The following is a 20,540-nucleotide window of genomic DNA, read 5'->3' as shown; positions in this document are numbered from 1 at the left end:
GCCGTGAACATAACGTACGCCAGACACACGTCCAATGCACAATACGCCGCCTTGTGTTCCCTGGTGCAGACCTGTGCATGTCTGTTGCCGGGTTGCACCTCATTTATGGGGAATAACTTTACGCCGGACGTACAACTTACTCGCATCTCGCGTAGCATGCACCGGGCACAAGCACGTTCCCTCATTTGCATGTTTGAATGGCTAATCAATGGGAGCAGCCCCTTGCGTCCAGCCCATATGTGCGCCCACCCTACGCCGGCGTGTGCAAGCTACGTCAGCGGGGTGTAGCCTGTTTTTAGGCGCATGTTGGTTCGTGGGTCTGCCGCACACATACGCCGGCGCATATTGGCACTTACGTTGGCGTAACGTGTTATACGTCAGCGTAAGTGCTTTGTGAATCTGGGCCTTTATCTCTTATGCATACGGATTTATTTTCATGATATATTCACTTGTTGATTTTGATTTATAGTCAATTATTAGCACTTTATTGTAGGGGTTTTACTATTGGAGGTCTGACAGTAGATCCTTATATATACATATATTGATTTTTTATATAATCTTTTATATTAATTTCGTTATGATTACCCTTTGGGTATGGTATGAGTAGAGTGTAAAACCCCCCTGTGGGTATTTTCACTTATTGAGATCATTGAATCCCATTTTAGTACACCTTGGGCAGGTAACCATATAAAGCGGGACCTGACAGATCACCCTTCGACCTTTAGGTAGCGCCATTTACCCCTCTTTTTTTACCTTTTTTTAAATCTAGTGGAACCAATTACCTTCAGAAGTCAACTAATTTTATCTCAGTATAAATACAGCTCTTCATTGAACCCCTGAGGCCGCATACACACGGTCGTTCCAAACCGATGAGAATGGTCCGACGGGCCATTTCCATTGGTTCACCGCTGAAGTAGCCTGATGGTCTGATGTGCGTACACACCATCGTTCCAAAAACCGATCGGGTCAGAACACGGTGACGTTAAACACACGACGTGCTGAATAAAACGAAGTTCAATGCTTCCAAGCATGCGTCGACTTGATTCTGAGCATGCGCGGGTTTTGAACCGATGATTTCTGTACTAACCATCGGTTTGGACCGATCAGGCAGCGGGCCATCGGTTTGATTTTAAAGCATATTTTAAAATTTTGGACCGAAGGAAAACAGACCGATGGGCTATACACACGGTCGGTTTGGACCGATGAAACTGAACCTCGTTTTTTTTAGAGAACTTTAGTGAACAAACAGCATCATGAAGGCCAAGGAACACACCAGACAGGTCAGGGATAAAGTTGTGGAAAAGTTTAACCAAAATGGTCTTATGTTGGCCATGATGGCCCAACACGACCAACCTCTCACTCTAGTATCAAATTTACAGACCCCGGGAGGTGGGACGGTGTCCTCCCCCTCGGACATCTTACAGACCTTTAACGCCTTTTACAAAACTCTATACTCCTCCAGCCTGTCCTCAGATTTCCAGCCTGAGATGTTAAACGACCTACTGGACCCGTTGGTGCTTGGCTGGCTCTCTGAACACGAAAGGGACGCACTGGTTCAACCATTTACAGCCTTGGAGGTTCAAAAAGCCATACAGTCCTTTCCTCCTGGCAAAGCGCCTGGGCCGAACGGACTCCCGATAGAGTTTTATAGGGCACATGTGGGCCTTCTGGTGCCCCTGCTAGCACAACTGTATACCACATGTTTGGCTGATGGCAGCCTGCCTGCATCCATGTACCATGCCTACTTGACACTGATTTATAAGGCCCCTAAGAACCCCACTTCATGTGCCTCTTACGACCCATAGCACTACCTAACACTGACTTTAAGATTTTAACTAAGCTTCCTTAGGTTATACCCCAGGTTGCCCCTCAGTGATAGACCCGGACCAGACAGGTTTCATGCCCCGGAGGTCCACAGATGTCAATCTCAGGCGGCTCTTCACTAACATTTGTGCTCAACATCTCAACATGGGATCACGGGCGGTGGCCTCCCTAGACGTAGAAAAGGCTTTCAATACGGTTGAGTGGCCCTTTCTGTGGGAAAGGTTGCACAGAATGGGCTTTCCTCTGCTTTTTATTAAATGGCTCCAGGTGGTTTACAAGTGCCCCACTTCCTCGGTACGTCTGGGTGGTGGATTATCCATCCCCTTCAGACTCTTCAGGGGAACTAGACCAACCATACTGGGGAACAGTGTTAGATCTGATTACTAAAGTTGCCTCGGTCAATATACCATTGGTAATGGAGGTGTGTCTCCTGGGACTTATTGAAACCATTGTCCCGACTTCTGCTAAATGCATTTTGGTCAGCTTGTTGCTCTTTTATGCACGCAAGAACATTGCTATGCATTGGAAAAAGCCCACTCCCCCCTCTTTGGTGCAATGGAAACGCTTGGTGAACACCAGCCTTCCCCTGTACAAAGACACCTACGCAAACAGAGGCTGCCCACTGAAGTATGACAAAGTCTGGCGCACTTGGTTGGCAGAACCTGAAACTGCTTGTTGAGTTGGAGTGCACGGAGATACTATTTTAGGGCTCGGCTCCCGCCATACTCCTGTGAACTTTGGCCTGTACGCCCTATCTGGGTGGTCCCGGCTGGAGATCTATACGTGTGTCTTTCTGGTTGTATTTGGGCAAAGATTTGATGTACCCTAGGTTGGTGTATCTGGTGCCTTTTGCCATGACCAAGATTAATCACCAGGTTTGACCCTTAGCTGGGCCAGCCTGAGCAGTAACAGGTGTGGGCATCTAACAGCAGCTTGCTGCCCATGTATAATACTGCACACAGTTCTATGTAAGCTCCGGGAATGGTTTATGCAGGCTGGAGCAAGGGACACATCAATCCCTGGTGTGTGATTGCTTTTTATTGTATGTTGGATGCATCTAACATTAAAAAAAAAAAAAAAAAAAAAAAGATTTGATGTACCCTTGCTTTGTCGTATTCTATGAAAACATGTCTACATTGCAAAATTGTACTGTTTCCAGTCATTCTTCCGGACATATTGTAAGCACTTTAGCTATGTGTTTTTTTCAGTTTTGTGTATAAAACTCTAATAAAAACAAATTAAAAGAAAAAAAAAACAGGGTTAGGTTATGAAAAAAATCCCAAGCTTTGAACATCTCACGGAGCTCTGTTCAATCCATCATCGGAAAATGGAAAGAGTATGGCACAACTAAAAACCTACCAAGACTTGGCCGTCCACCTAAACTAACCGGCCGGGCAAGAAGAGCATTCATCAGAGAAGCAGCCAAGAGGCCCATGGTAACTCTGGGGGAGCTGCAGAGATCCACAACTCAGGTGGGAGAATCTGTCCACAGGATTAGTCGTGCTCTCCACAAATCTGCCCTTTATAGAAGAGTGACAAGAAGAAAGACATTGGTGAAAGCCATACGTTTGTGAGAAGCCATGTGGGGGACATAGAAAACATGTGGAAGAAGGTGCTCTGGTCAGATGAGACCAAAAATTTAACTTTTTAGCCTAAAAGCAAAACTCTATGGCCCGGATTCACATACATCGGCACATATTTATGCGGGCGTAGCGTATCTAATATACGCTACGCCAGTGCAGCGCACAGAGGCAAGCACTGGATTCACAAAGCACTCGCTCCTAAAGATACGCTGGGTTTCCTCGGTGTAAGCCAGCGTAGGTGGAAGTGGGCGTGAGCCATGCTAATGAGGCGTGACCCCATGCAAATGATGGGCCAAGCGCCATAGAAGTACTTAAAACGAACGGCGCATGCGCCGTCCCGTGGACGCATCCCAGTGCGCATGCTCAGAATCACGTCGGAACTACTCCCTAAGATACGACGGATCACTGCCTACGACGTGAACGTAACCTACGCCTAGTCATATTCACGAACAACGTAAACGACAAAAGATACGACGGCTTGTGTTCCCTGGTCCATACCTTTGCATGAGTTGCGCCTCCTATATGGGGAATAACTTTACGATGGACGTACGACTTACGCAAACCGCCTATATTATACGCTGAGCGCAACTACGTTCCTGAATCGCCGTATCTTCCTCATTTGCATATGTGCAGAGAAAATTAATGGGAGCGGCAAATGCGCCCAGCGTAAATATGCGCCCACCATACGACGACGTAGGCAAGATACGTCGGTTGGATGAAGCCTATTTTCAGGCGTATCTAGTTTTGTGGGCACGACGCACAGATACGACGGCGCATAGTTACACTTACGCGGCGTATCTCGAGATACGTCGGCGTAAGTGCTTTGTGAATCCGGGCCATAGTGTGGCGGAAAACTAACACCACACATCACACTGTACACACCATCCCCACCGTGAAACATGGTGGCGGCAGCATTACGTTGTGGGGGATGCTTTTCTTCAGCAGGAAGAATTATTTTCCTATCAGAGAGATGTACATGGAGACATTGCAGGATAATTTAAAAATAAAGAATGAGTGATTCTCCTGATTCAGATTTTTATTCACATTTATAGAATTGTCATCTAGTACATTGAATCTGACCACTTTGCATTTTATCTCAGACTTTGTATAACTGTATATGATAATGTGCGTATTTCTGTCTTCCATGAAAAGCTGCACAAATATGTGAGCATTGTTAATTTCCCGGCCGGGGCCAAGATCCCCTATAATCAGGGGAAAGAAATTCCAACTGCTCTTAATTTACAAAGCTGGCTTTTTCTTAACAGTTCAGGTATTTTGTCTACAACAATTTCCAATCTTCGAGGCCCAGACTTTGTGCCTAAGTCATTTCCCAATATGAGTGATCCTCGCTTCTGGAAAACCGGCAAAGTAAGAAATGACTTGATGTTTTCTGTTTATATTGTTTGCTAAGGAGGTTCATAATTTGGATTCATAAGGGATCTTTTATCCTTGTTTTAATATATACTAGCTGAATACCCGGCGTTGCCCGGTCTTCCTATCTTAACCTTTTGGGGAGGAAAAGCATAGTAATATAAATATACCCATCTTTCATATAAGGGTGTAGGTAATGGTTAATTTAACTGTCATATATTTTTATTTGGCATATAAGTAATATGTGTACCAGGTATTATTGAAATATCTCCAGGCGTACAGAAGTTATGTGGGAACATACATTTCCCATTGATTTGCATGGGACTTTAAACAAAAACCCCGACCCTCATACCCGAAGGCTAATATGCAAGTGATTGTCCTAAAACGGGTTTGGGGACCCGGGTCTTGCCCTAGGGGACATGTATCAGTGCAAAAAAAAGATTTAAAAACTGACGTTTTTTCAGGAGCAGTGATTTAAAAAAAATGAAATATTTCTTTAAATATCGTTCCTGCGGGGTGTCTATAGTATGCCTGTGAGGTGGCACGTGTTTAGAACTGTCCCTGCACAAAATGAGATTACTATAGGAAAAAAGTAATTTAAAACTGCTTGCAGCTTTAATGTAATGTTTGGGCCCCACAATATGGATGAAAATCATTGAAAAAAATAGCCCCCCTCCCCCCAGGTCATTACCAGTGCCTTTGGCCCTATATACTTTGAACAGCAGTATACAGGCAGTGCAAACAAGACAGGGACTGTAGGTTTGTTGTTAAGTAGAATCTGTTTGTAATTTTGAACTGGTACTTTTTTAAAGTGTAGCTCCAGCCAAAAAATCTATTTTTAAGCTTTTTGTAAAACATAGAGAAGGGTTATCACCCCTGTAACATGTGTTTTGCTGTCTGTGCGCATCTGTTCAGAAGATTGCAATTCACTTTCTGTCCCAATGACAAATTATTTTTGGGAAATTTGCGTTTAGTGAAACAAGGATTGGTGATAAAGCATCAGTGGACAGGAGACACCTCTTACAGAAGAGAATTTCCCTTTCTAGGGGTAGATTTCCTATCACTTCCTGTTGTCTCCTTCCGTTTGCAAGTAGGAGTCGTTTGTAAGTTGGATGTTTGAAAGTAGGGGCCTGCCGTATATACTCTGCATACATTTGGGCCCTAGGTGTTGGTGTTGCCACAACACTGTAAGCCCTCACAGTTAGTCTTGGTGGGCGCTGGAACGCCCTGCTGTGAACTATTATATCAAGAATTGTAATTACATGCCCCTGTTGAACAAGGGCATGTAGTTGAACCGGGGCAGAAAAATTGGGCCTTAGGCACTGGTGCTGGTGCCACAACACTGCAACCCCTCACAGATACTCTAGTTGGAGCGCAGGAATGAGCTGTGCTGCAAAGTATTGCATCAAAAATTGTAATTACACGCCCCTGTTAAACAGGGGCAGAAAAATTAGGCCTTAGGCACTGGTGTTGGTGCCACAACACTGCAACCCCTCACAGATACTCTAGTTGGAGCGCAGGAATAAGCCCTGCTGCAAAGTATTGCATCAAAAATTGTAATTGCACGCCCCTGTTAAACAGGGGCAGAAAAATTGGGCTTTAAGGACTGGTGCTGGTGCCACAACACTACAACCCCTCACAGATACTCTAGTTGCAGCGCAGGAATGAGCCATGCTGCAAAGTATTGTTTTTTACTAACACAAAATCAGCAAAAGCAGCCCCAAGGGTGGAACCATCTGAATCGAAATTCCCCTTTATAGTGCCGTCGTATGTGTTGTACATCATCGCGCTTTGTTAGAGCATTTTTTTTTTCACGATCATGTGTAGGCAAGGCCGTTTTAATGATCAGGTTGAAAAAAACATAGTTTTTTCTGGACCAATAAAACCTAATTTTTTACAACCCAAAAACGGCATTAGCCACTGGTGGTGGTGCCCAAAACCAAAAATTTTCTTACAAGCTATCTGTATGATCATTGAGGAGGAAAAGGATAGTCACTCAGCATAACAGGATAGTCACTCAGCATCAGCATAGGCAGTCTTGCATGGATCTGACATTTCCCAAAAAATTATTCCGTTACATCAGCATCATGTGCTTGGTAGCTGGTAGTGATCCAAGCCTGATTCATTTTTATGAAGGTCAGTCGATTGACAGAGTCAGTAGAGAGGCGCACCCTGTGATCGGTTACAAAGCCTCCAGCAGCACTGAATGTGCCTTCCGAAAGAACGCTGGATGCAGGACAGACCAGTAGCTCAATTGCATACTGTGCAAGCTCTGGCCAGTGATCCATCCTCAAGACCCAGTAAGCCAGAGGATTTTCGGTGGGAAAGGTGTCCAAGTCTGATGTTGCCCCTAGGTATTCCCACACCATGTAAAACAGACGCTGGCGATGGTTTCTGGAACCGATCATACCTTGGGGCTGCGGACTAAAAAATTGTCTGAACATATCGGTCAGACGGCCACCTTCTCCACCGCTCTTTCTTTGACTGACCAAAGCCTCAGCAACACATTGCACAGGACCAGGATTTTCTAACCTCCCAATCTCTGGGAACTGCACAGACCTTTCTGCAAGGGGCTCCCTCTGCCCCAGCAAGATCATGTCCGCAACCTTACCCTTGTAACGTGGATCAAGAAGGGTTGCCAGCCAGTAATGATCCCTCTCCTTGATAGCACGAATACGAGGATCCTTCCGCAGCCTTTTCAGGATCAGGGAGTCCATACAGCGTAGGTTTGCTGAGGCCTTTCGGTGCGGAGTCCTCTGGGTCACTGAGAATGACATGATCTGCAGCCACCTCGTCCCAGCCATGTACAAGTCCATGTGTTTCTTAAGACTGTAATTGATCCCTTAAAGACTGCTGCTGATGATGAGTGCTAGGCTCCACCTCAATGCTGATACAATTCTCCTCCTCCTCCTCTTCCTGTGTGATAGGCGGGCAAGCAGGTACACTGTCTTGATAAAAGGGGCCTTGAGAGGTAAGGAAGTCCTCCTCTTCCTCCCTCTGTTCTGCCTCAAGGGCCCTGTCCATTATTCCATGCAGTGTGTGCTCCAACAGGTGGATAAGAGGTACAGTGTCACTGATGCATGCACTGTCACTGCTCACCATTCTTGTGGCTTCCTCAAATGGTGACAGGACAGTGCATGCATCCCTGATCAAGGCCCACTGGCGTGGGGAAAAAAACAAGCTCTCCTGACCCTGTCCTGGTGCCAAATTGGCACATATACTTATTGATGGCCCTCTGCTGCGTGTGCAGCCGCTGTAGCATGGCCAACATAGAGTTCCACCTGGTGGGCATGTCACAGATTAGACGGTTCTTGGGCAGGTTATATTCATTTTGGAGGTCTGCCAGCTGACCACTGGCATTATATGACAGTCGGATATGCACACAGACTTTCCTGGCCTGCTTCAGGACATCCTGTAAGCCCGGGTACCTGCCCAAGAACCACTGCACCACCAAGTTCAGGACATGAGCAAAACAGGGCACATGGGTCAGTTTTCCCTGTCGGAGGGCGGAGAGAAGATTGGGGCCATTGTCGCTAGCCACCATTCCTGGCTTAAGCTGGCATGGCATCAACCACCTCTGAGCCTGCCCCTGCAGAGCTGACAGAACCTTTGCCCCAGTGTGGCTCCTGTCCCCCAAGCACACCAGCTCAAGCACCGCATAGCATCTCTTTGCCTGTGTACCTGCATAGCCCCTTAAATGCCTACGGAGCACCACTGGTTTTGAGGACACATCAGCACAGGAAGCCTTCCACATGCCAGTAGAAATACGGAATCGCCTTCCGTGAGAAAAAGTGGCGTTTGGGAACCTGCCACTGAGGTACCGCACATTCCACAAACTCACTGAAGGGGGCAAAATCTACCAACTGGAAAGGCAGCAGCTGAAGTGCTAGCAATTTAGCTAAGCTAGCATTCAACCGCTGGGCATGAGGATGGCTGGGAGAGAACTTCTTTTGGCGCTGCAGCAGCTGGGGCAGGGAAATTTGCCTGGTACAATCTGACATCATTGTACTGATAGTAGATTTGCCGCACGAACTTGCCTGTGACACACCTAATTCTACACCTTCAGTCCTATCAGTGCAGGCTTCAGAGAGGACTGAGGGTATACTGGGGTTGGAGATCCCAGCTGATGAGGTGCAAGGAGAGGTCCGCTTTGTTCATTGGTGTGGGTCTTTGAGGTACGCTTGCCAACAAACTGCACGGCAGGTCAACATATGTCTGGTCAAGGATGTGGTGCCCAAGCGGGTGATGTTTTGGCTAGCGGTGCGATCTGATGCACTCGTCTCAAAAAAGGCCCACACCAAAGATCTTTTGGAATAACACGTAGAGACAGCAGCGCCCTGCAAATGAGGAGCTCTGCGTTGTGATGCAGTCAGTGTGCTGCCCTTAAGCTGACCCCTGAAGGGCATCCTATCCTGCCTCATTGGAGATGTGCCTCCTCCTCCTTTCTCCTATCAGGCACCCACGTGGAGTCAGTGACCTCATCATCCCCTCTCTCCTCATCACTGGGGCAAACCTGGCAGTATGCTGCAGCTGGGGAAAAATGTTTTAATTATTTTTTCCTATGGATTCCGCAATGACGCTGCATCTCGTGGGGGTGGCAAACGTGAGAAGTATAGCCTCGCAGTGCCGATTTCCAGTGCGATGGGATCGTGCTGGAAATACAAACTCGCAGTCACCTACTGTACAATAGAAATCAATAAACACCACAAATGAATGAAAATCCACAAAATGGATCTCAGACCTGCAGAAGTCACCTTGAACCTATTGGAAAGGAAAACCTGAACCTCATTCCTTATTTGTAACACTTAGTTTGTATAACCTCATGAGAAATTATCAACATTTACATAATAATAATAATAATAATAATAATAATAATAATATCTGATTTCAGGTTCCGGTATCTCGGTGCTCAGATCCCTGTTTACCTGGCAGCAGAAAAAAGTTTGCATCTTCCATCCATAAATGTTGCTATGAGTGTGTTCCATGTCCAGAAGGAGAGATCTCCAACATTTCAGGTACAGTTTGTACACATTTCCCCATGTTTTATCACTTTAAAGGTTTCTGCAAGTAGAAGAAGATACCTGTTGATTAGGGATGAGCTTTATGTTCGAATCGAACATTAGCTGTTCGCCCGTTCGGCGAACAGCGAACAATTTGGGGTGTTTGTGGCAAATTCGAAAAGCCGCGAAAACACACTTTAAAAGTCTATGGGAGAAATCAAAAGTGTTAATTTCAAAGGTTAATATGCACGTTATTGTCATAAAAAGTGTTTGGGGACCCGGGTCCTGCCCCAGGGGACATGTATCAATGCAAGAAAAAGTTTTAAAAACTGCCATTTTTTCAGGTGCAGTGATTTTATTAATGCTTAAAGTGAAACAATAAAAGTGAAATATTAATTTAAATTTCGTACCTGGGGGTGTGTATAGTATGCATGTAAAGTAGCGCATGTTTCCCATGCTTAGAACTGTCCCTGCACAAAATGTAATTTCTAAAGGAAAAAAAGTAATTTAAAACTACTCGCTGCTATTCATGAATTGTCAGGACCCGGCAATACAGATCAAAGTCATTGAAAAAAACAGCATGCCCCCCCCAGTCCATTACCAGGCCCTTTGGGTCTGGTATGAATATTAAGGGGAACTCCGAACCAAATTGTTTTTAAAAAAGCGTGGGGGTCCCCCCAAATTTCATATCAGGCCCTTCATGTCTAGTATGAAACCCCAAAGGGGACAGGTGTTAAATCCGTTCACGATATTCCATTCCACCCAAGACAGCTTATCGACACTCCACAATCAGGCAAAACGAATACAACCCATAAGAATTCCCCCCAGACACGAGACACACAGCTCTGTTCTGGTTTCAAATGCAAAACCACTTTAATGGTTAGCTCTCAAGGTTATATACAGTTTAAGCATGAAAGGAACAATCAAACTCTCCACCCACACACTGGGGGGGCTTCAATACACCTTTAGATGGCTAATTGCTAAACATTCTAGACATGTCGGCGCCAGCCTATAATTATCATGATCTAATCACTCCACCTGAGAAGTCACATTCCTTCATTAACAGAATTCAAACAAAACACCATCACACAATGATTTCTTCTCAATCCACATCTTTAGACAGACGTTCTGTCTCCGCATACAGCTTGACAGAAAGGTATTCACACCTCTGAGCATCAATAGGCTTTAAGCAGTGTTATCACACAATGAAAGGCCTTTCAAGAGCCAGCCTCATTTAACATGTCAACAGTCTACACAGAGAGATGAGTCATAGAATAAACCAACACTTTGCAATATGAGCTATCAGTTATCAGTCACATCTCATGTACTGTCTAATTAATATTTATCAGTCACCCTATGCCCAAAAGGGACACAGGGTGACCTAGACCCAAGAGTTATTAGTGACGCTGGCCCAGGAGTACCCCTCATCTTTCAAAGGTCTCTGGGTGTCAAGGGGCATTCCGTTACATATGGATATTAAAGGGGAGTTCCACCCACAATTTCACTTTTTAAATATAAATACCCCTGTAATACACAAGCTTAATGTAGTCTAGTAAAGTTAGTCTGTAAACTAAGGTCCGTTTTGTTAGGTTGTTAGAGCATTTAGTTTGTTTATAATCTAGAAATAGACTGTGGCCATCTTAAGTGTGGGCATCATGAAGCCAGACTGTATGACTTCCTGGATTTCAGCCTTGCAGATCTCGCACATGCTCAGTGCTGCACAAGCGATGTAATAGGTTTCAGTCAGGTTTATTTGCAAGGACTACTGGGATACATGATGCCTATCCCAGAAACCCTTGTGAATAGCCTTGAGACTTAATAGCCTAGGCTAATAAGAAGGAGGAAGTAATGAAGGACTACAAAATAAAGGTATTTACAAGCAACAAAATAAATAAAAATTGTCCATTCTGAACACTATGAGATTAGGGCATGCAGCACAGACAAACATAAAAAAAATGGGTGGAACTCCACTTTAAGGGGAACCCTGCACCATTTAAAAAAAAATGGCGTGGGGTTCCACCCAAAAATCCATACCGCAGCCCTTAACCTGGCAGGCCGCAGGAAAAGAGGGGGGAACGAGAGAGCGCCCCCCTCCTGAACTGTACCAGGCCACATGCCCTCAACATGGGGAGGATGATGGGGACAAGGGCCTCATCCCCACAACCCTTGAGTGAGTGAGTGAGTAACTTGTATAGCGCAACAAATGCGAACTTAATCGCCTCAAGGCCGCCTTGCCTGGTGGTTGTGGGGGTCTGCGGCCGGGGGGCTTATCAGAATCTGGAAGCCCCCTTTAACAAAGGGGACCCCCAGATCCTTGCCCCCCTATGTGAATTGGTAAGAGGTACCTACCGCTACCATTCCACAAAGAAAAAGTGTGAACATTTTAAAAATCACAGTAGACGGTTTGGGACAAGTCTTTTATTAAAAAAATCCAGCGATGTAATCCAGTCTCTTGATGTCTGTCCAGCGATGAAATCCTGTCTCTCCATGTCCAATGATTATCCATTCTCCAGTGACGCTTCCAGTCTCCACTCATTCTTCAGAGAGGAACAAAACCCCATGACGTGTAAGAGGGGTGGAGTCACCCATCCACGTCATTGGGTAACCCCCGGCTTTCTCCTTGCGTAAGGAGAAAGCTGGGGGTTACCCAATGACGTGGATGGGTGACCCCGCCCCATGAAGTATTTTTTAACATTTTTGACCCTTTTTTTGGTTACCCTGTTAGCAATTCCAATAAGCCCCCACCTGCAGACCCCCACAACCACCGGGCAAGGGTTGTGGGGATGAGGCCCTTGTCCCCATCAACATGGGGACAAGGTGCTTTGGGGATCACAGACCACCAAGCATCCTGTTGAGGGCATGTGGCCTGGTATGGTTCAGGAGGAGGAGTGCTCTCTCATCCCCCCTCTTTTCCCCCCTATTTTCCTGCGGCCTGCCAGGTTGCGTACTCGAATAAGGGTCCGGTCTGGATTGTTGTTTTTTTGGGAACCCCTACACCATTTTTTTTTCATTTTGGTGAAGGGATCCCCTTAAAATCGATACCAGACCTGAAGAGTCTGGTGTGGATTTTGAGGGGGACCCCTACGCCATTTAAAAAAAATGCACAGGGTGTCCCTCAATATCCATACCAGACCTGAAGGGCACGGTAATTCAACGACTTTTATCTGTATTGCCGAGACCTGACAATTCATTATAGCCGCGAGTAGTTTTAAATCACTTTTTTTCCTTTAGAAATGTATTTTGCTGCGGGACTGTTCTAAGCATGGGGAAAATGCGCTACTTTACAGGCATACTATAGACACCCCCCAAGGTATGAACTTTAAAACAATATTTCACTTTTATTTTTTCACTTTAAGCATTATTAAAATCACTGCTCCTGAAAAAAAAGTCAGCTTTTAAAACCTTTTTTTGCATTGATTCATGTCCCCTGGGGCAGGACCCGGGTCCCTAACCACGTTTTTTGACAATACCTTACATATACAGTAAGCCTTTAAAATTAGTACTTTTGGTTTTTCATGTTGGTGTCCCATAGTCTTTAACGGTGTTCGAACAAATTTTTTTAACGGTGTTCGAAAAATTTTTTTGCCTGTTCGCAAGTTCTGGTGCAAACAAACTGGGGGGTGTTCGGCTTATGGGTGTGTGTGTGTGTGTGTGTGTGTGTGTGCATTTGCTGCAGTAATCTCCAGCCAGGTGTGGGGTATTTTTACAACCATGTATGTGTATGTATGTTATATCTGTAATCTACCTCCTCTGGACCACATTTATTTAAATCATCAGTGTCAGTCTTACAATTTGATTTCCCAGTGTGTTGGAGTAAACCAATCAACATGATTGTAATGTGTATATCCTTGTGATAATGATTGATCAACTTTTCTGTTAAGTATATTGTGATTACTTATGGATAAGGACCCTATATAATCCCATACAAGAAAACCATAAGGCCGAATGATTCTTCACAATGAGATGATTTTAAAAAAATGCATTTGTGGAATAAGAACTGTATACACATTATCAGGGCTGTCTTTAATATTGATTGGACCCTGGGCAAAGTTTTTCATTGGGCCCCCCCCCACCCCCCCCCCCCCCCCCGCTCTGAGACATACAATAAATAGCAGCTACAAAACAAAATCAGGTCAGGCAGAGATTGCAATTGGTTGCCAGAGGTTACAGCATATCATTACTGCTCATTGACTGGATGCTAGAGGTTACAGCGCACATTATGATTTAATCAGTTAGCGATCGCTGCACATCATTTCTGCTAACCGATTGGTTCCTAGAGGTTACTGCACATCCTTACTGCTCACTGATTGGTTGCTATAGGTTACAGGCTTACCACTCACTGATTGGTTACTAGAGCTTACTGCGCATTATTATTTCCGCTCAGTGATTGGTTGTTATAGGTTTCTGTGCATAATAACCACTTACTTATTGGTTGCTAGAGGTCACAGATTGCAGGGTTTCGGGTGAGCTGTGTATGGAGTGCTGGGATTAGGGATGAGCTGTGTACAGACTACAGGGCTTAGGGGTGAGCTGTGTACAAAGTGATTCCAGATTGGAGCTCACCCCCCATCAATACACAGCATTTCTTCTGGCATCAATTAAACAATAGTGCACACAACAGCAGCAAATTAACCAAGTTTGTTAATTCAATCCTCCACAAAAAGGGTTAATGCATAGTCTCTCTGCACACACCACCTCGCAGCTCTGTAATCAGGGAGATACTGATGGCTGTGAAAACATAAGGGAAAACCGAGCCCACAGGCTCATGGTGCGATACAGTTTATTCGATTAAAAGAATGTAGATAAAATCAATGAACTTACAGACAGAGAATGAAGACATGTGTCAAGTCCTGCAGTGAGGATCCCTGGATGGAAACCATTCCAAAGCGCCGTGATGACTAGATTATCCGGAGGATGGATGGAAATAATATCTCCGCTGCTAGAAGCTGCCGTCACATAAGAACTAGAGCTGCCTCCAACACCACGTGTAACGGAACCCCAAATGGGACAGGGGTTAAAGCCGTTTAAGATATTCCATTCCCGAACCCAAGACAGCTATCGACACTCCACAGTCAGGCAAACGAACCCCAATAACGAGACACACAGCTCTGTTTGAGGTTCCACACGAATAGCGAAGGGGGCACTCCTTACGTCAAGAAAAGAGATTTAATCTCCAAATATGGAAAGGTTTCTTTATAAGAGCTGTGAAAATGTGGAATAGACTCCCTCAAGAGCTGGTTTTGGCCAGCTCAGTAGATTGCTTTAAAAAAGGCCTGGATTATTTCCTAAATGTACAGAATATAACTGGATACTAACATTTATAGGTAAAGTTGATCCGGGGAATATCAGATTGTCGGGGGATCAGGAAGGAATTTCTTCCCAGCTGGAGCAAATTGTATCATGCTTTGCTGGGTTTTTTTTTGCCTTCCTCTGGATCAACTGTGGGTATAGAATTGGGTATATAGGATTGTATGATTTCGTTTTTTTCCCCATTTATTGGTTAAACTAGATGGACTTTTTGCAACCAGACCAACTGATCGAGATGCTCATTGTGTTTGTATTCTTCTTCCTGCAGACAGTGAAAACTGCATGAAATGTCCTGATGATGAATGGCCAAATGAGAAGAAGGATCGGTGTGTTCCAAAATTGGTGGAATTTCTCTCCTACACTGATGATCCAATTGCTGCAGCATTTTCACCTGTCTCCATCGTCTCTTGTCTTCTGACTGGTTTAATATTGGGGGTATTTATACATTACCGGGACACCCCCATTGTTAAAGCTAATAACCGGAACCTGAGCTATCTTCTCCTGGTCTCCATCATGCTGAGCTTCCTCTGTGTCTTCTTGTTCCTCGGACGTCCAGTAGATATAACCTGCATGCTGCGTGTAACCTCTTTTGGTGTTATCTTCTCAGTTGCCGTCTCTTCTCTACTTGCCAAAAGTATCATGGTGTGTATTGCTTTTAAAGCCACCAAACCTGGGAGTCCCTGGAGGAAATGGATGGGAGCCAAACTGCCCAATTGTATCATTTGTGTCTTCTCACTGGTTCAAGTAGTAATCTGTGTCTCTTGGTTGTCTACTAATCCCCCCTTCCAGGATCAGGACACTCACTCTTATCAGGGAAAGATCATCATTCAGTGTAATGAGGGTTCAGTTATCGGCTTCTACTCTGTCCTGGGATATATGGGGCTTCTGGCAGCTGTGAGCTTCATTATAGCTTTTTTAGCCAGGACATTACCGGACAGTTTTAATGAGACCAAGTACATCACCTTCAGCATGCTGGTGTTCTGCAGTGTCTGGATTGCCATGATCCCGGCCTATCTGAGCACCAGAGGGAAATACATGGTGGCTGTGGAGGTTTTTGCTATAATGGCATCAAGTACTGGACTTCTTGGCTGTATATTTTTCTACAAATGTTACATAATTCTGTTAAGACCCGACCTGAATATAAAAATAGTTATCCACTAATATTTATGGAGGAACACTGGGTTACCAGTAGTTATATCTTTATCTCTACTATTGTTAATTTTAGTATTTTGTTAGCATATTGAGAAGGAACATTGTTACATTTAAACATGTAATACGTACCTCTCCGGTAGATGGCAAGTCTAATTGTTGCTCTCTTGAAGAACTAAGGACTCTGCTTGTATATGACACTTTGGGTTTGTTGGAAACTGTAACAGAACCACGAATGGGACAGGGGTTAACGCTATTTAAGATATTCCATTCCCGAACCCAAGACAGCTATCGACACTCCACAGTCGATAATCCACCCGAGCTGTTGTCTTGACCACAGGGTTATCCAGTTTGCGGGCATCTGTGTATTCATCCACCAGGCTAGCTGCTTCAAACAAGGAGAAAGGGTTTCTGTCCCGGACCCACTCTCTGACTTCCAGGGACAGTTTGTCAAAGAAGTGCTCCAGCAGGAACACCTGCAGCACCTCTTCCCCGGATTCTGCTTGGCATCCATCGACCCAGTGGGATGCAGTGCGGTTTAGGCAGCATGCCCACTCTGTATATGAGTCTTCAGTCTGTTTGCTTGTCTCTCAGAACCGCCTCCGGTATGCCTCCGGTGTGACGGCATACCTGGCCAAAAGTGCTTCTTTTACCAGTCCATAGTTCATAATATCCTTGTCTGGGATGGCCCTGAATGCTTCACTGGCCCGGCTGGACAATTTCCCAGACAAAATGGTAACCCATTCCTCTGTGGGCACCCGGTGTAGGGCACATTATCGTTCAAAATCGCCAAGGTACCCATCAGTCTCCCCTTCAGTTTCAATGAAATTCTTAAAATTAGCAAAATGTATCTTTCTCCTTTCAGTTGGTGCTGCTGTGACTTCTGCTGCTGCAGAACCTCTTTGCTGTAGCCAATTTGCGTCCACAGCCGCTATAACTTGGTCTATGATCTCCGGTAGAGGTTTAGGACCATAATGTGCCAGTCTTAGTTTAACAGCCCGATGGGTGTCCTGTCTGTTACGCTGGGCCTTTCCGTTATGTTGGGTCTTTCAGCTCCATCCATTTCAAATCGTTCTGTGATAATGTCCCTCTTCTTACGAGTGTTGGCCACTCTGCCCCGGTTCTCCAGTAAGTCCTTGAGGGAAGAGAGCTTTAGCCGTTTCTACTGTGTCTCCATTGTCCTGTGTCCTCTTGTAGCTGTTCTTCTGGCGGTGAGAATCATACCACTGCTTGCCAACAATTGTAACGGAACCCCAAATGGGACAGGGGTTAGCGCCGTTTAAGATATTTCATTCCCGAACCCAAGACAGCTATCGACACGCCACAGTCAGGCAAATAAACCCCTATAACGAGACACACAGCTCTGTTTGAGGTTCCACATGAATAGACCCTTTATTGAGAAAATCAGGCTCTTATATACAGTTAGTAACCAAAATGAACCCAACTCCATCCACAACATTACACAAGGAGCCCCAATACACATCTTTTTAGTAGACAGCATGACTCCAGGCTGCTGAGCTAATTTACATGAGCTAATTAACTACAGCTGATGTCTCAGACACATGACCTTTAGACTGTCTGTTAACTTGCAATACACATTTATCACAGGACTCCTTCACACAATACAGGGTCCATTAGCACAAGCCACAATGACAGATCCTCAGAGCCATCCTAGATTCATTTACATCACAACAGACGACATTAACACCTAACAGTATGTGTCCCCACATTGAATGAGTCACTCTTTCAATTAACCTGTTGAGTTCAGAATCAACAAACAGTAATTAGTTATTTAACAATATCCTGGAATATATTGTGGATAATCATTACTGCCCTATCTCAGGTAGTCCAAGATATTCTGACTGTCCATTATTTTCTGGCTCATGCTTTCTAAGAGCTTCTGGGTCCCACGGGTCCTCCCGTTACAGAAACCTTGCCCCCTGCTGGGTGTAGTGGTTCCTCCCACCGGCTGTTACATCAAAACCACCACAAAGTGTCAGATACCAGCACCACCCATCGCTCCTCAAGATGGTGACATTTTTACTCACCACCCTCCAGAAAGGTAAATATTAAACATGTTATTTTATAAGCTGCTTGTAATGTCATAATTAATATTTATTATTGTATGCAGATGTATCCAGCTATATTAATAAAGTCATTTGGCTTGGTGTATTCTTCAATAATTTGAAATATTATTTGAAGTTGAGGAGAACATGTTCTCAGTAAGTTCACATTTTAAGTGATAAGTTGACATTATTTTATTTCCAATAGTTTTTATTGACTTTATAAAACAATAGAGGGGTACAGAAGGATGAAGCCGTACAAATTACAGCAGAATGAATGACAAGAGCAGAATTATGAGGTTTTAGACACACAGTAATCACACCTCCTTGATTAGTGACCACAGAGAGAAAGCTCCCAGTACTGTGGTTATCAGGAAACAGACAACCAGGAAGTGTGGAGATCAGAGAAGAATTACAGCAACTTGAGAGCAAAAACTACCAATGAGGACATGAAAACACCACTGCGATAAGGTAAAGGAAGCTATTAAGATAACAAAAAAACCTTTACAAACCCTTTAATATCTACCTTAAATCACATTGCTATTTGCCTAGCGTACTTGTTTGTAGCCTAAATACTGAAATTTGCACCTAAAAATTTAAAGGGGTGTTCCAGGCTTTTTTTATGTTTATTAAAAGTCAGCAGCTACAAAAAGTGTAGCTGCTGGCTTTTAATAAACATACATTTACCTGTTCCCCGGTCCAGCGACGTGCCACTGGGAGCTTCGTTCCAGTCCCCCCTTCACCGCCAGCGCCTCCACTGCAACTGTGTGTAACGCCTCCCTAATAACTCTGCACTAAGTTCAACTATAGCTGGTTCTTTCCCTTACAACTGACATCCGTCTTTCTGAAGTTCCTCTCACTTCCTGCAGCCTTGCACTCCACGGTGGTTGCGGAGGTGCGCCACGTAGTGGTACTTCCTGGTCTGCTCTAGCACGGCCTATTTAAACCCCCAGCACTGATAGTATGGCGTTCCTCTATTGCTGACAGAACGCCACTGTCAGCTGGGCTTCCAGACTCACCTGCTTTCAGCTCCCAGCTTCCTGAACTGGATCATCAGAACTCCTTGCACAGCGCTACCGCTCACATCAACCAGGTCCAGGCTCCCAGGACGCACATCCATGCCCAGATATCTGTAACCGCAAGTACTCTGCTATATAAACTACTTACTTTGCACTCCTCTGCATACCTGTCCTGTTGCCTGAGTTTATTACTATTCATATCAAGTGTTATGGAGCCCTGCTAAAGTCTCAACTACAGCTCTCATGTTAAAGTTCATTGCTATAGACACCAATTACTATGCACTGCTCTCCATGTTAGTCGCTTGCTTCCAAGTCTATGTTCACTGCTAATGCTATCAAGTGCTATGGAGTGTTCCTAAAGTCTCAACTACAGCTCTCATGTTAAGTTCATTGCTATAGACACTAATTACCATGCACTGCTCTCCATGCTAGTCGTTTGCTTCCAAAGACTACTCTGTCCATAAGGAACCCAGTCCAGTCTGTACAATACCAGAACCACTGAGCACACTCTCACTGGTCAGATGACCCCTAGTGTGCAGTCTCAGTACTGCGGCTATTCCTATCCTTATACTTGTTCTATACCATTAATACCAAGATTTACTTTATTGTTGCTTATGATGGAATAAGCACCATATACTTCACTGAGTCTGTGATGATAGAACCCAAACTCTTAACTGAGTTAAGAGTGAAACCTGGGTTCGAACCTGAGAAGTCTCCGCAGTTGCGATCCATAGATCTGAATCTAATTTGGCGTATCGTTACACTGTGGGCACCCGGCCGTGACAGCTTTCGGCTTCACAGCCGGGCACCCACTGAGCATGCGCGAGCGGCGCTGCGCCATTTGATTGGACAGGCGATCGCCTGGGACCTGTCACGTGTCCCAGGCGATCGCCCACAGGGAGGGGCTGCCAAAAGGCGATTCAAGTATTCGCCTTTGCAGCCCCTCGGAGAAAGGAGGAATGGGACAGGAAGTCCCACTCCTCCTGAAGCCCCCACTCCCCCCCCAAAAAAAATTACATGCCAAACGTGGCATGTAAGGGGGCGAGGAGTGGATTAAGCGGAAGTTCCACTTTTGGGTGGAACTCTGCTTTAATTTAGTAACTTTTGTGAAATGCCAGTAAAAACGTGGCTGTGCCAGTAAATTTCGGGTGGCTGTGCCAGTAAATTTCAATCTGGTAGGTTGGCAACACTGACTATGGGACAATTCCAAAAGCAGTTATTCAA

General features: G+C 45.0%; 1 protein-coding gene across 1 annotated transcript; it reads left to right on the top strand.

Moving 5' to 3' along the window:
* Window positions 1–1,334: 1,334 nt before the first annotated feature.
* LOC120945055 (vomeronasal type-2 receptor 26-like) lies at window positions 1,335–16,696 on the top strand. Its single transcript, XM_040358910.1, has 4 exons — window positions 1,335–1,510; window positions 4,508–4,775; window positions 9,670–9,793; window positions 15,354–16,696. The coding sequence occupies exons 1-4, from the start codon at window positions 1,335–1,337 to the stop codon at window positions 16,244–16,246; spliced, it is 1,461 nt and encodes a 486-aa protein (XP_040214844.1). The 3' UTR covers window positions 16,247–16,696.
* Window positions 16,697–20,540: the final 3,844 nt, after the last annotated feature.

Source organism: Rana temporaria, chromosome 1, assembly GCF_905171775.1.
Source record: "Rana temporaria chromosome 1, aRanTem1.1, whole genome shotgun sequence".
Taxonomy (NCBI): domain Eukaryota; kingdom Metazoa; phylum Chordata; class Amphibia; order Anura; family Ranidae; genus Rana; species Rana temporaria.
Note: the sequence above shows the minus strand (reverse complement) of the source record. Positions and strands in the feature narration are given on the sequence as shown.

Bases quoted from the DNA above. Each gene is read 5' to 3' on its own strand.
- LOC120945055 (XM_040358910.1), top strand. From the start codon at position 1,335: ATGGCCCAACACGACCAACCTCTCACTCTAGTATCAAATTTACAGACC. The intron at 1,511-4,507 runs GTTGGTGCTTGG...ATTTTATCTCAG, and splicing joins TTAAACGACCTACTGGACCC to ACTTTGTATAACTGTATATG. The intron at 4,776-9,669 runs GTAAGAAATGAC...ATCTGATTTCAG, and splicing joins GCTTCTGGAAAACCGGCAAA to GTTCCGGTATCTCGGTGCTC.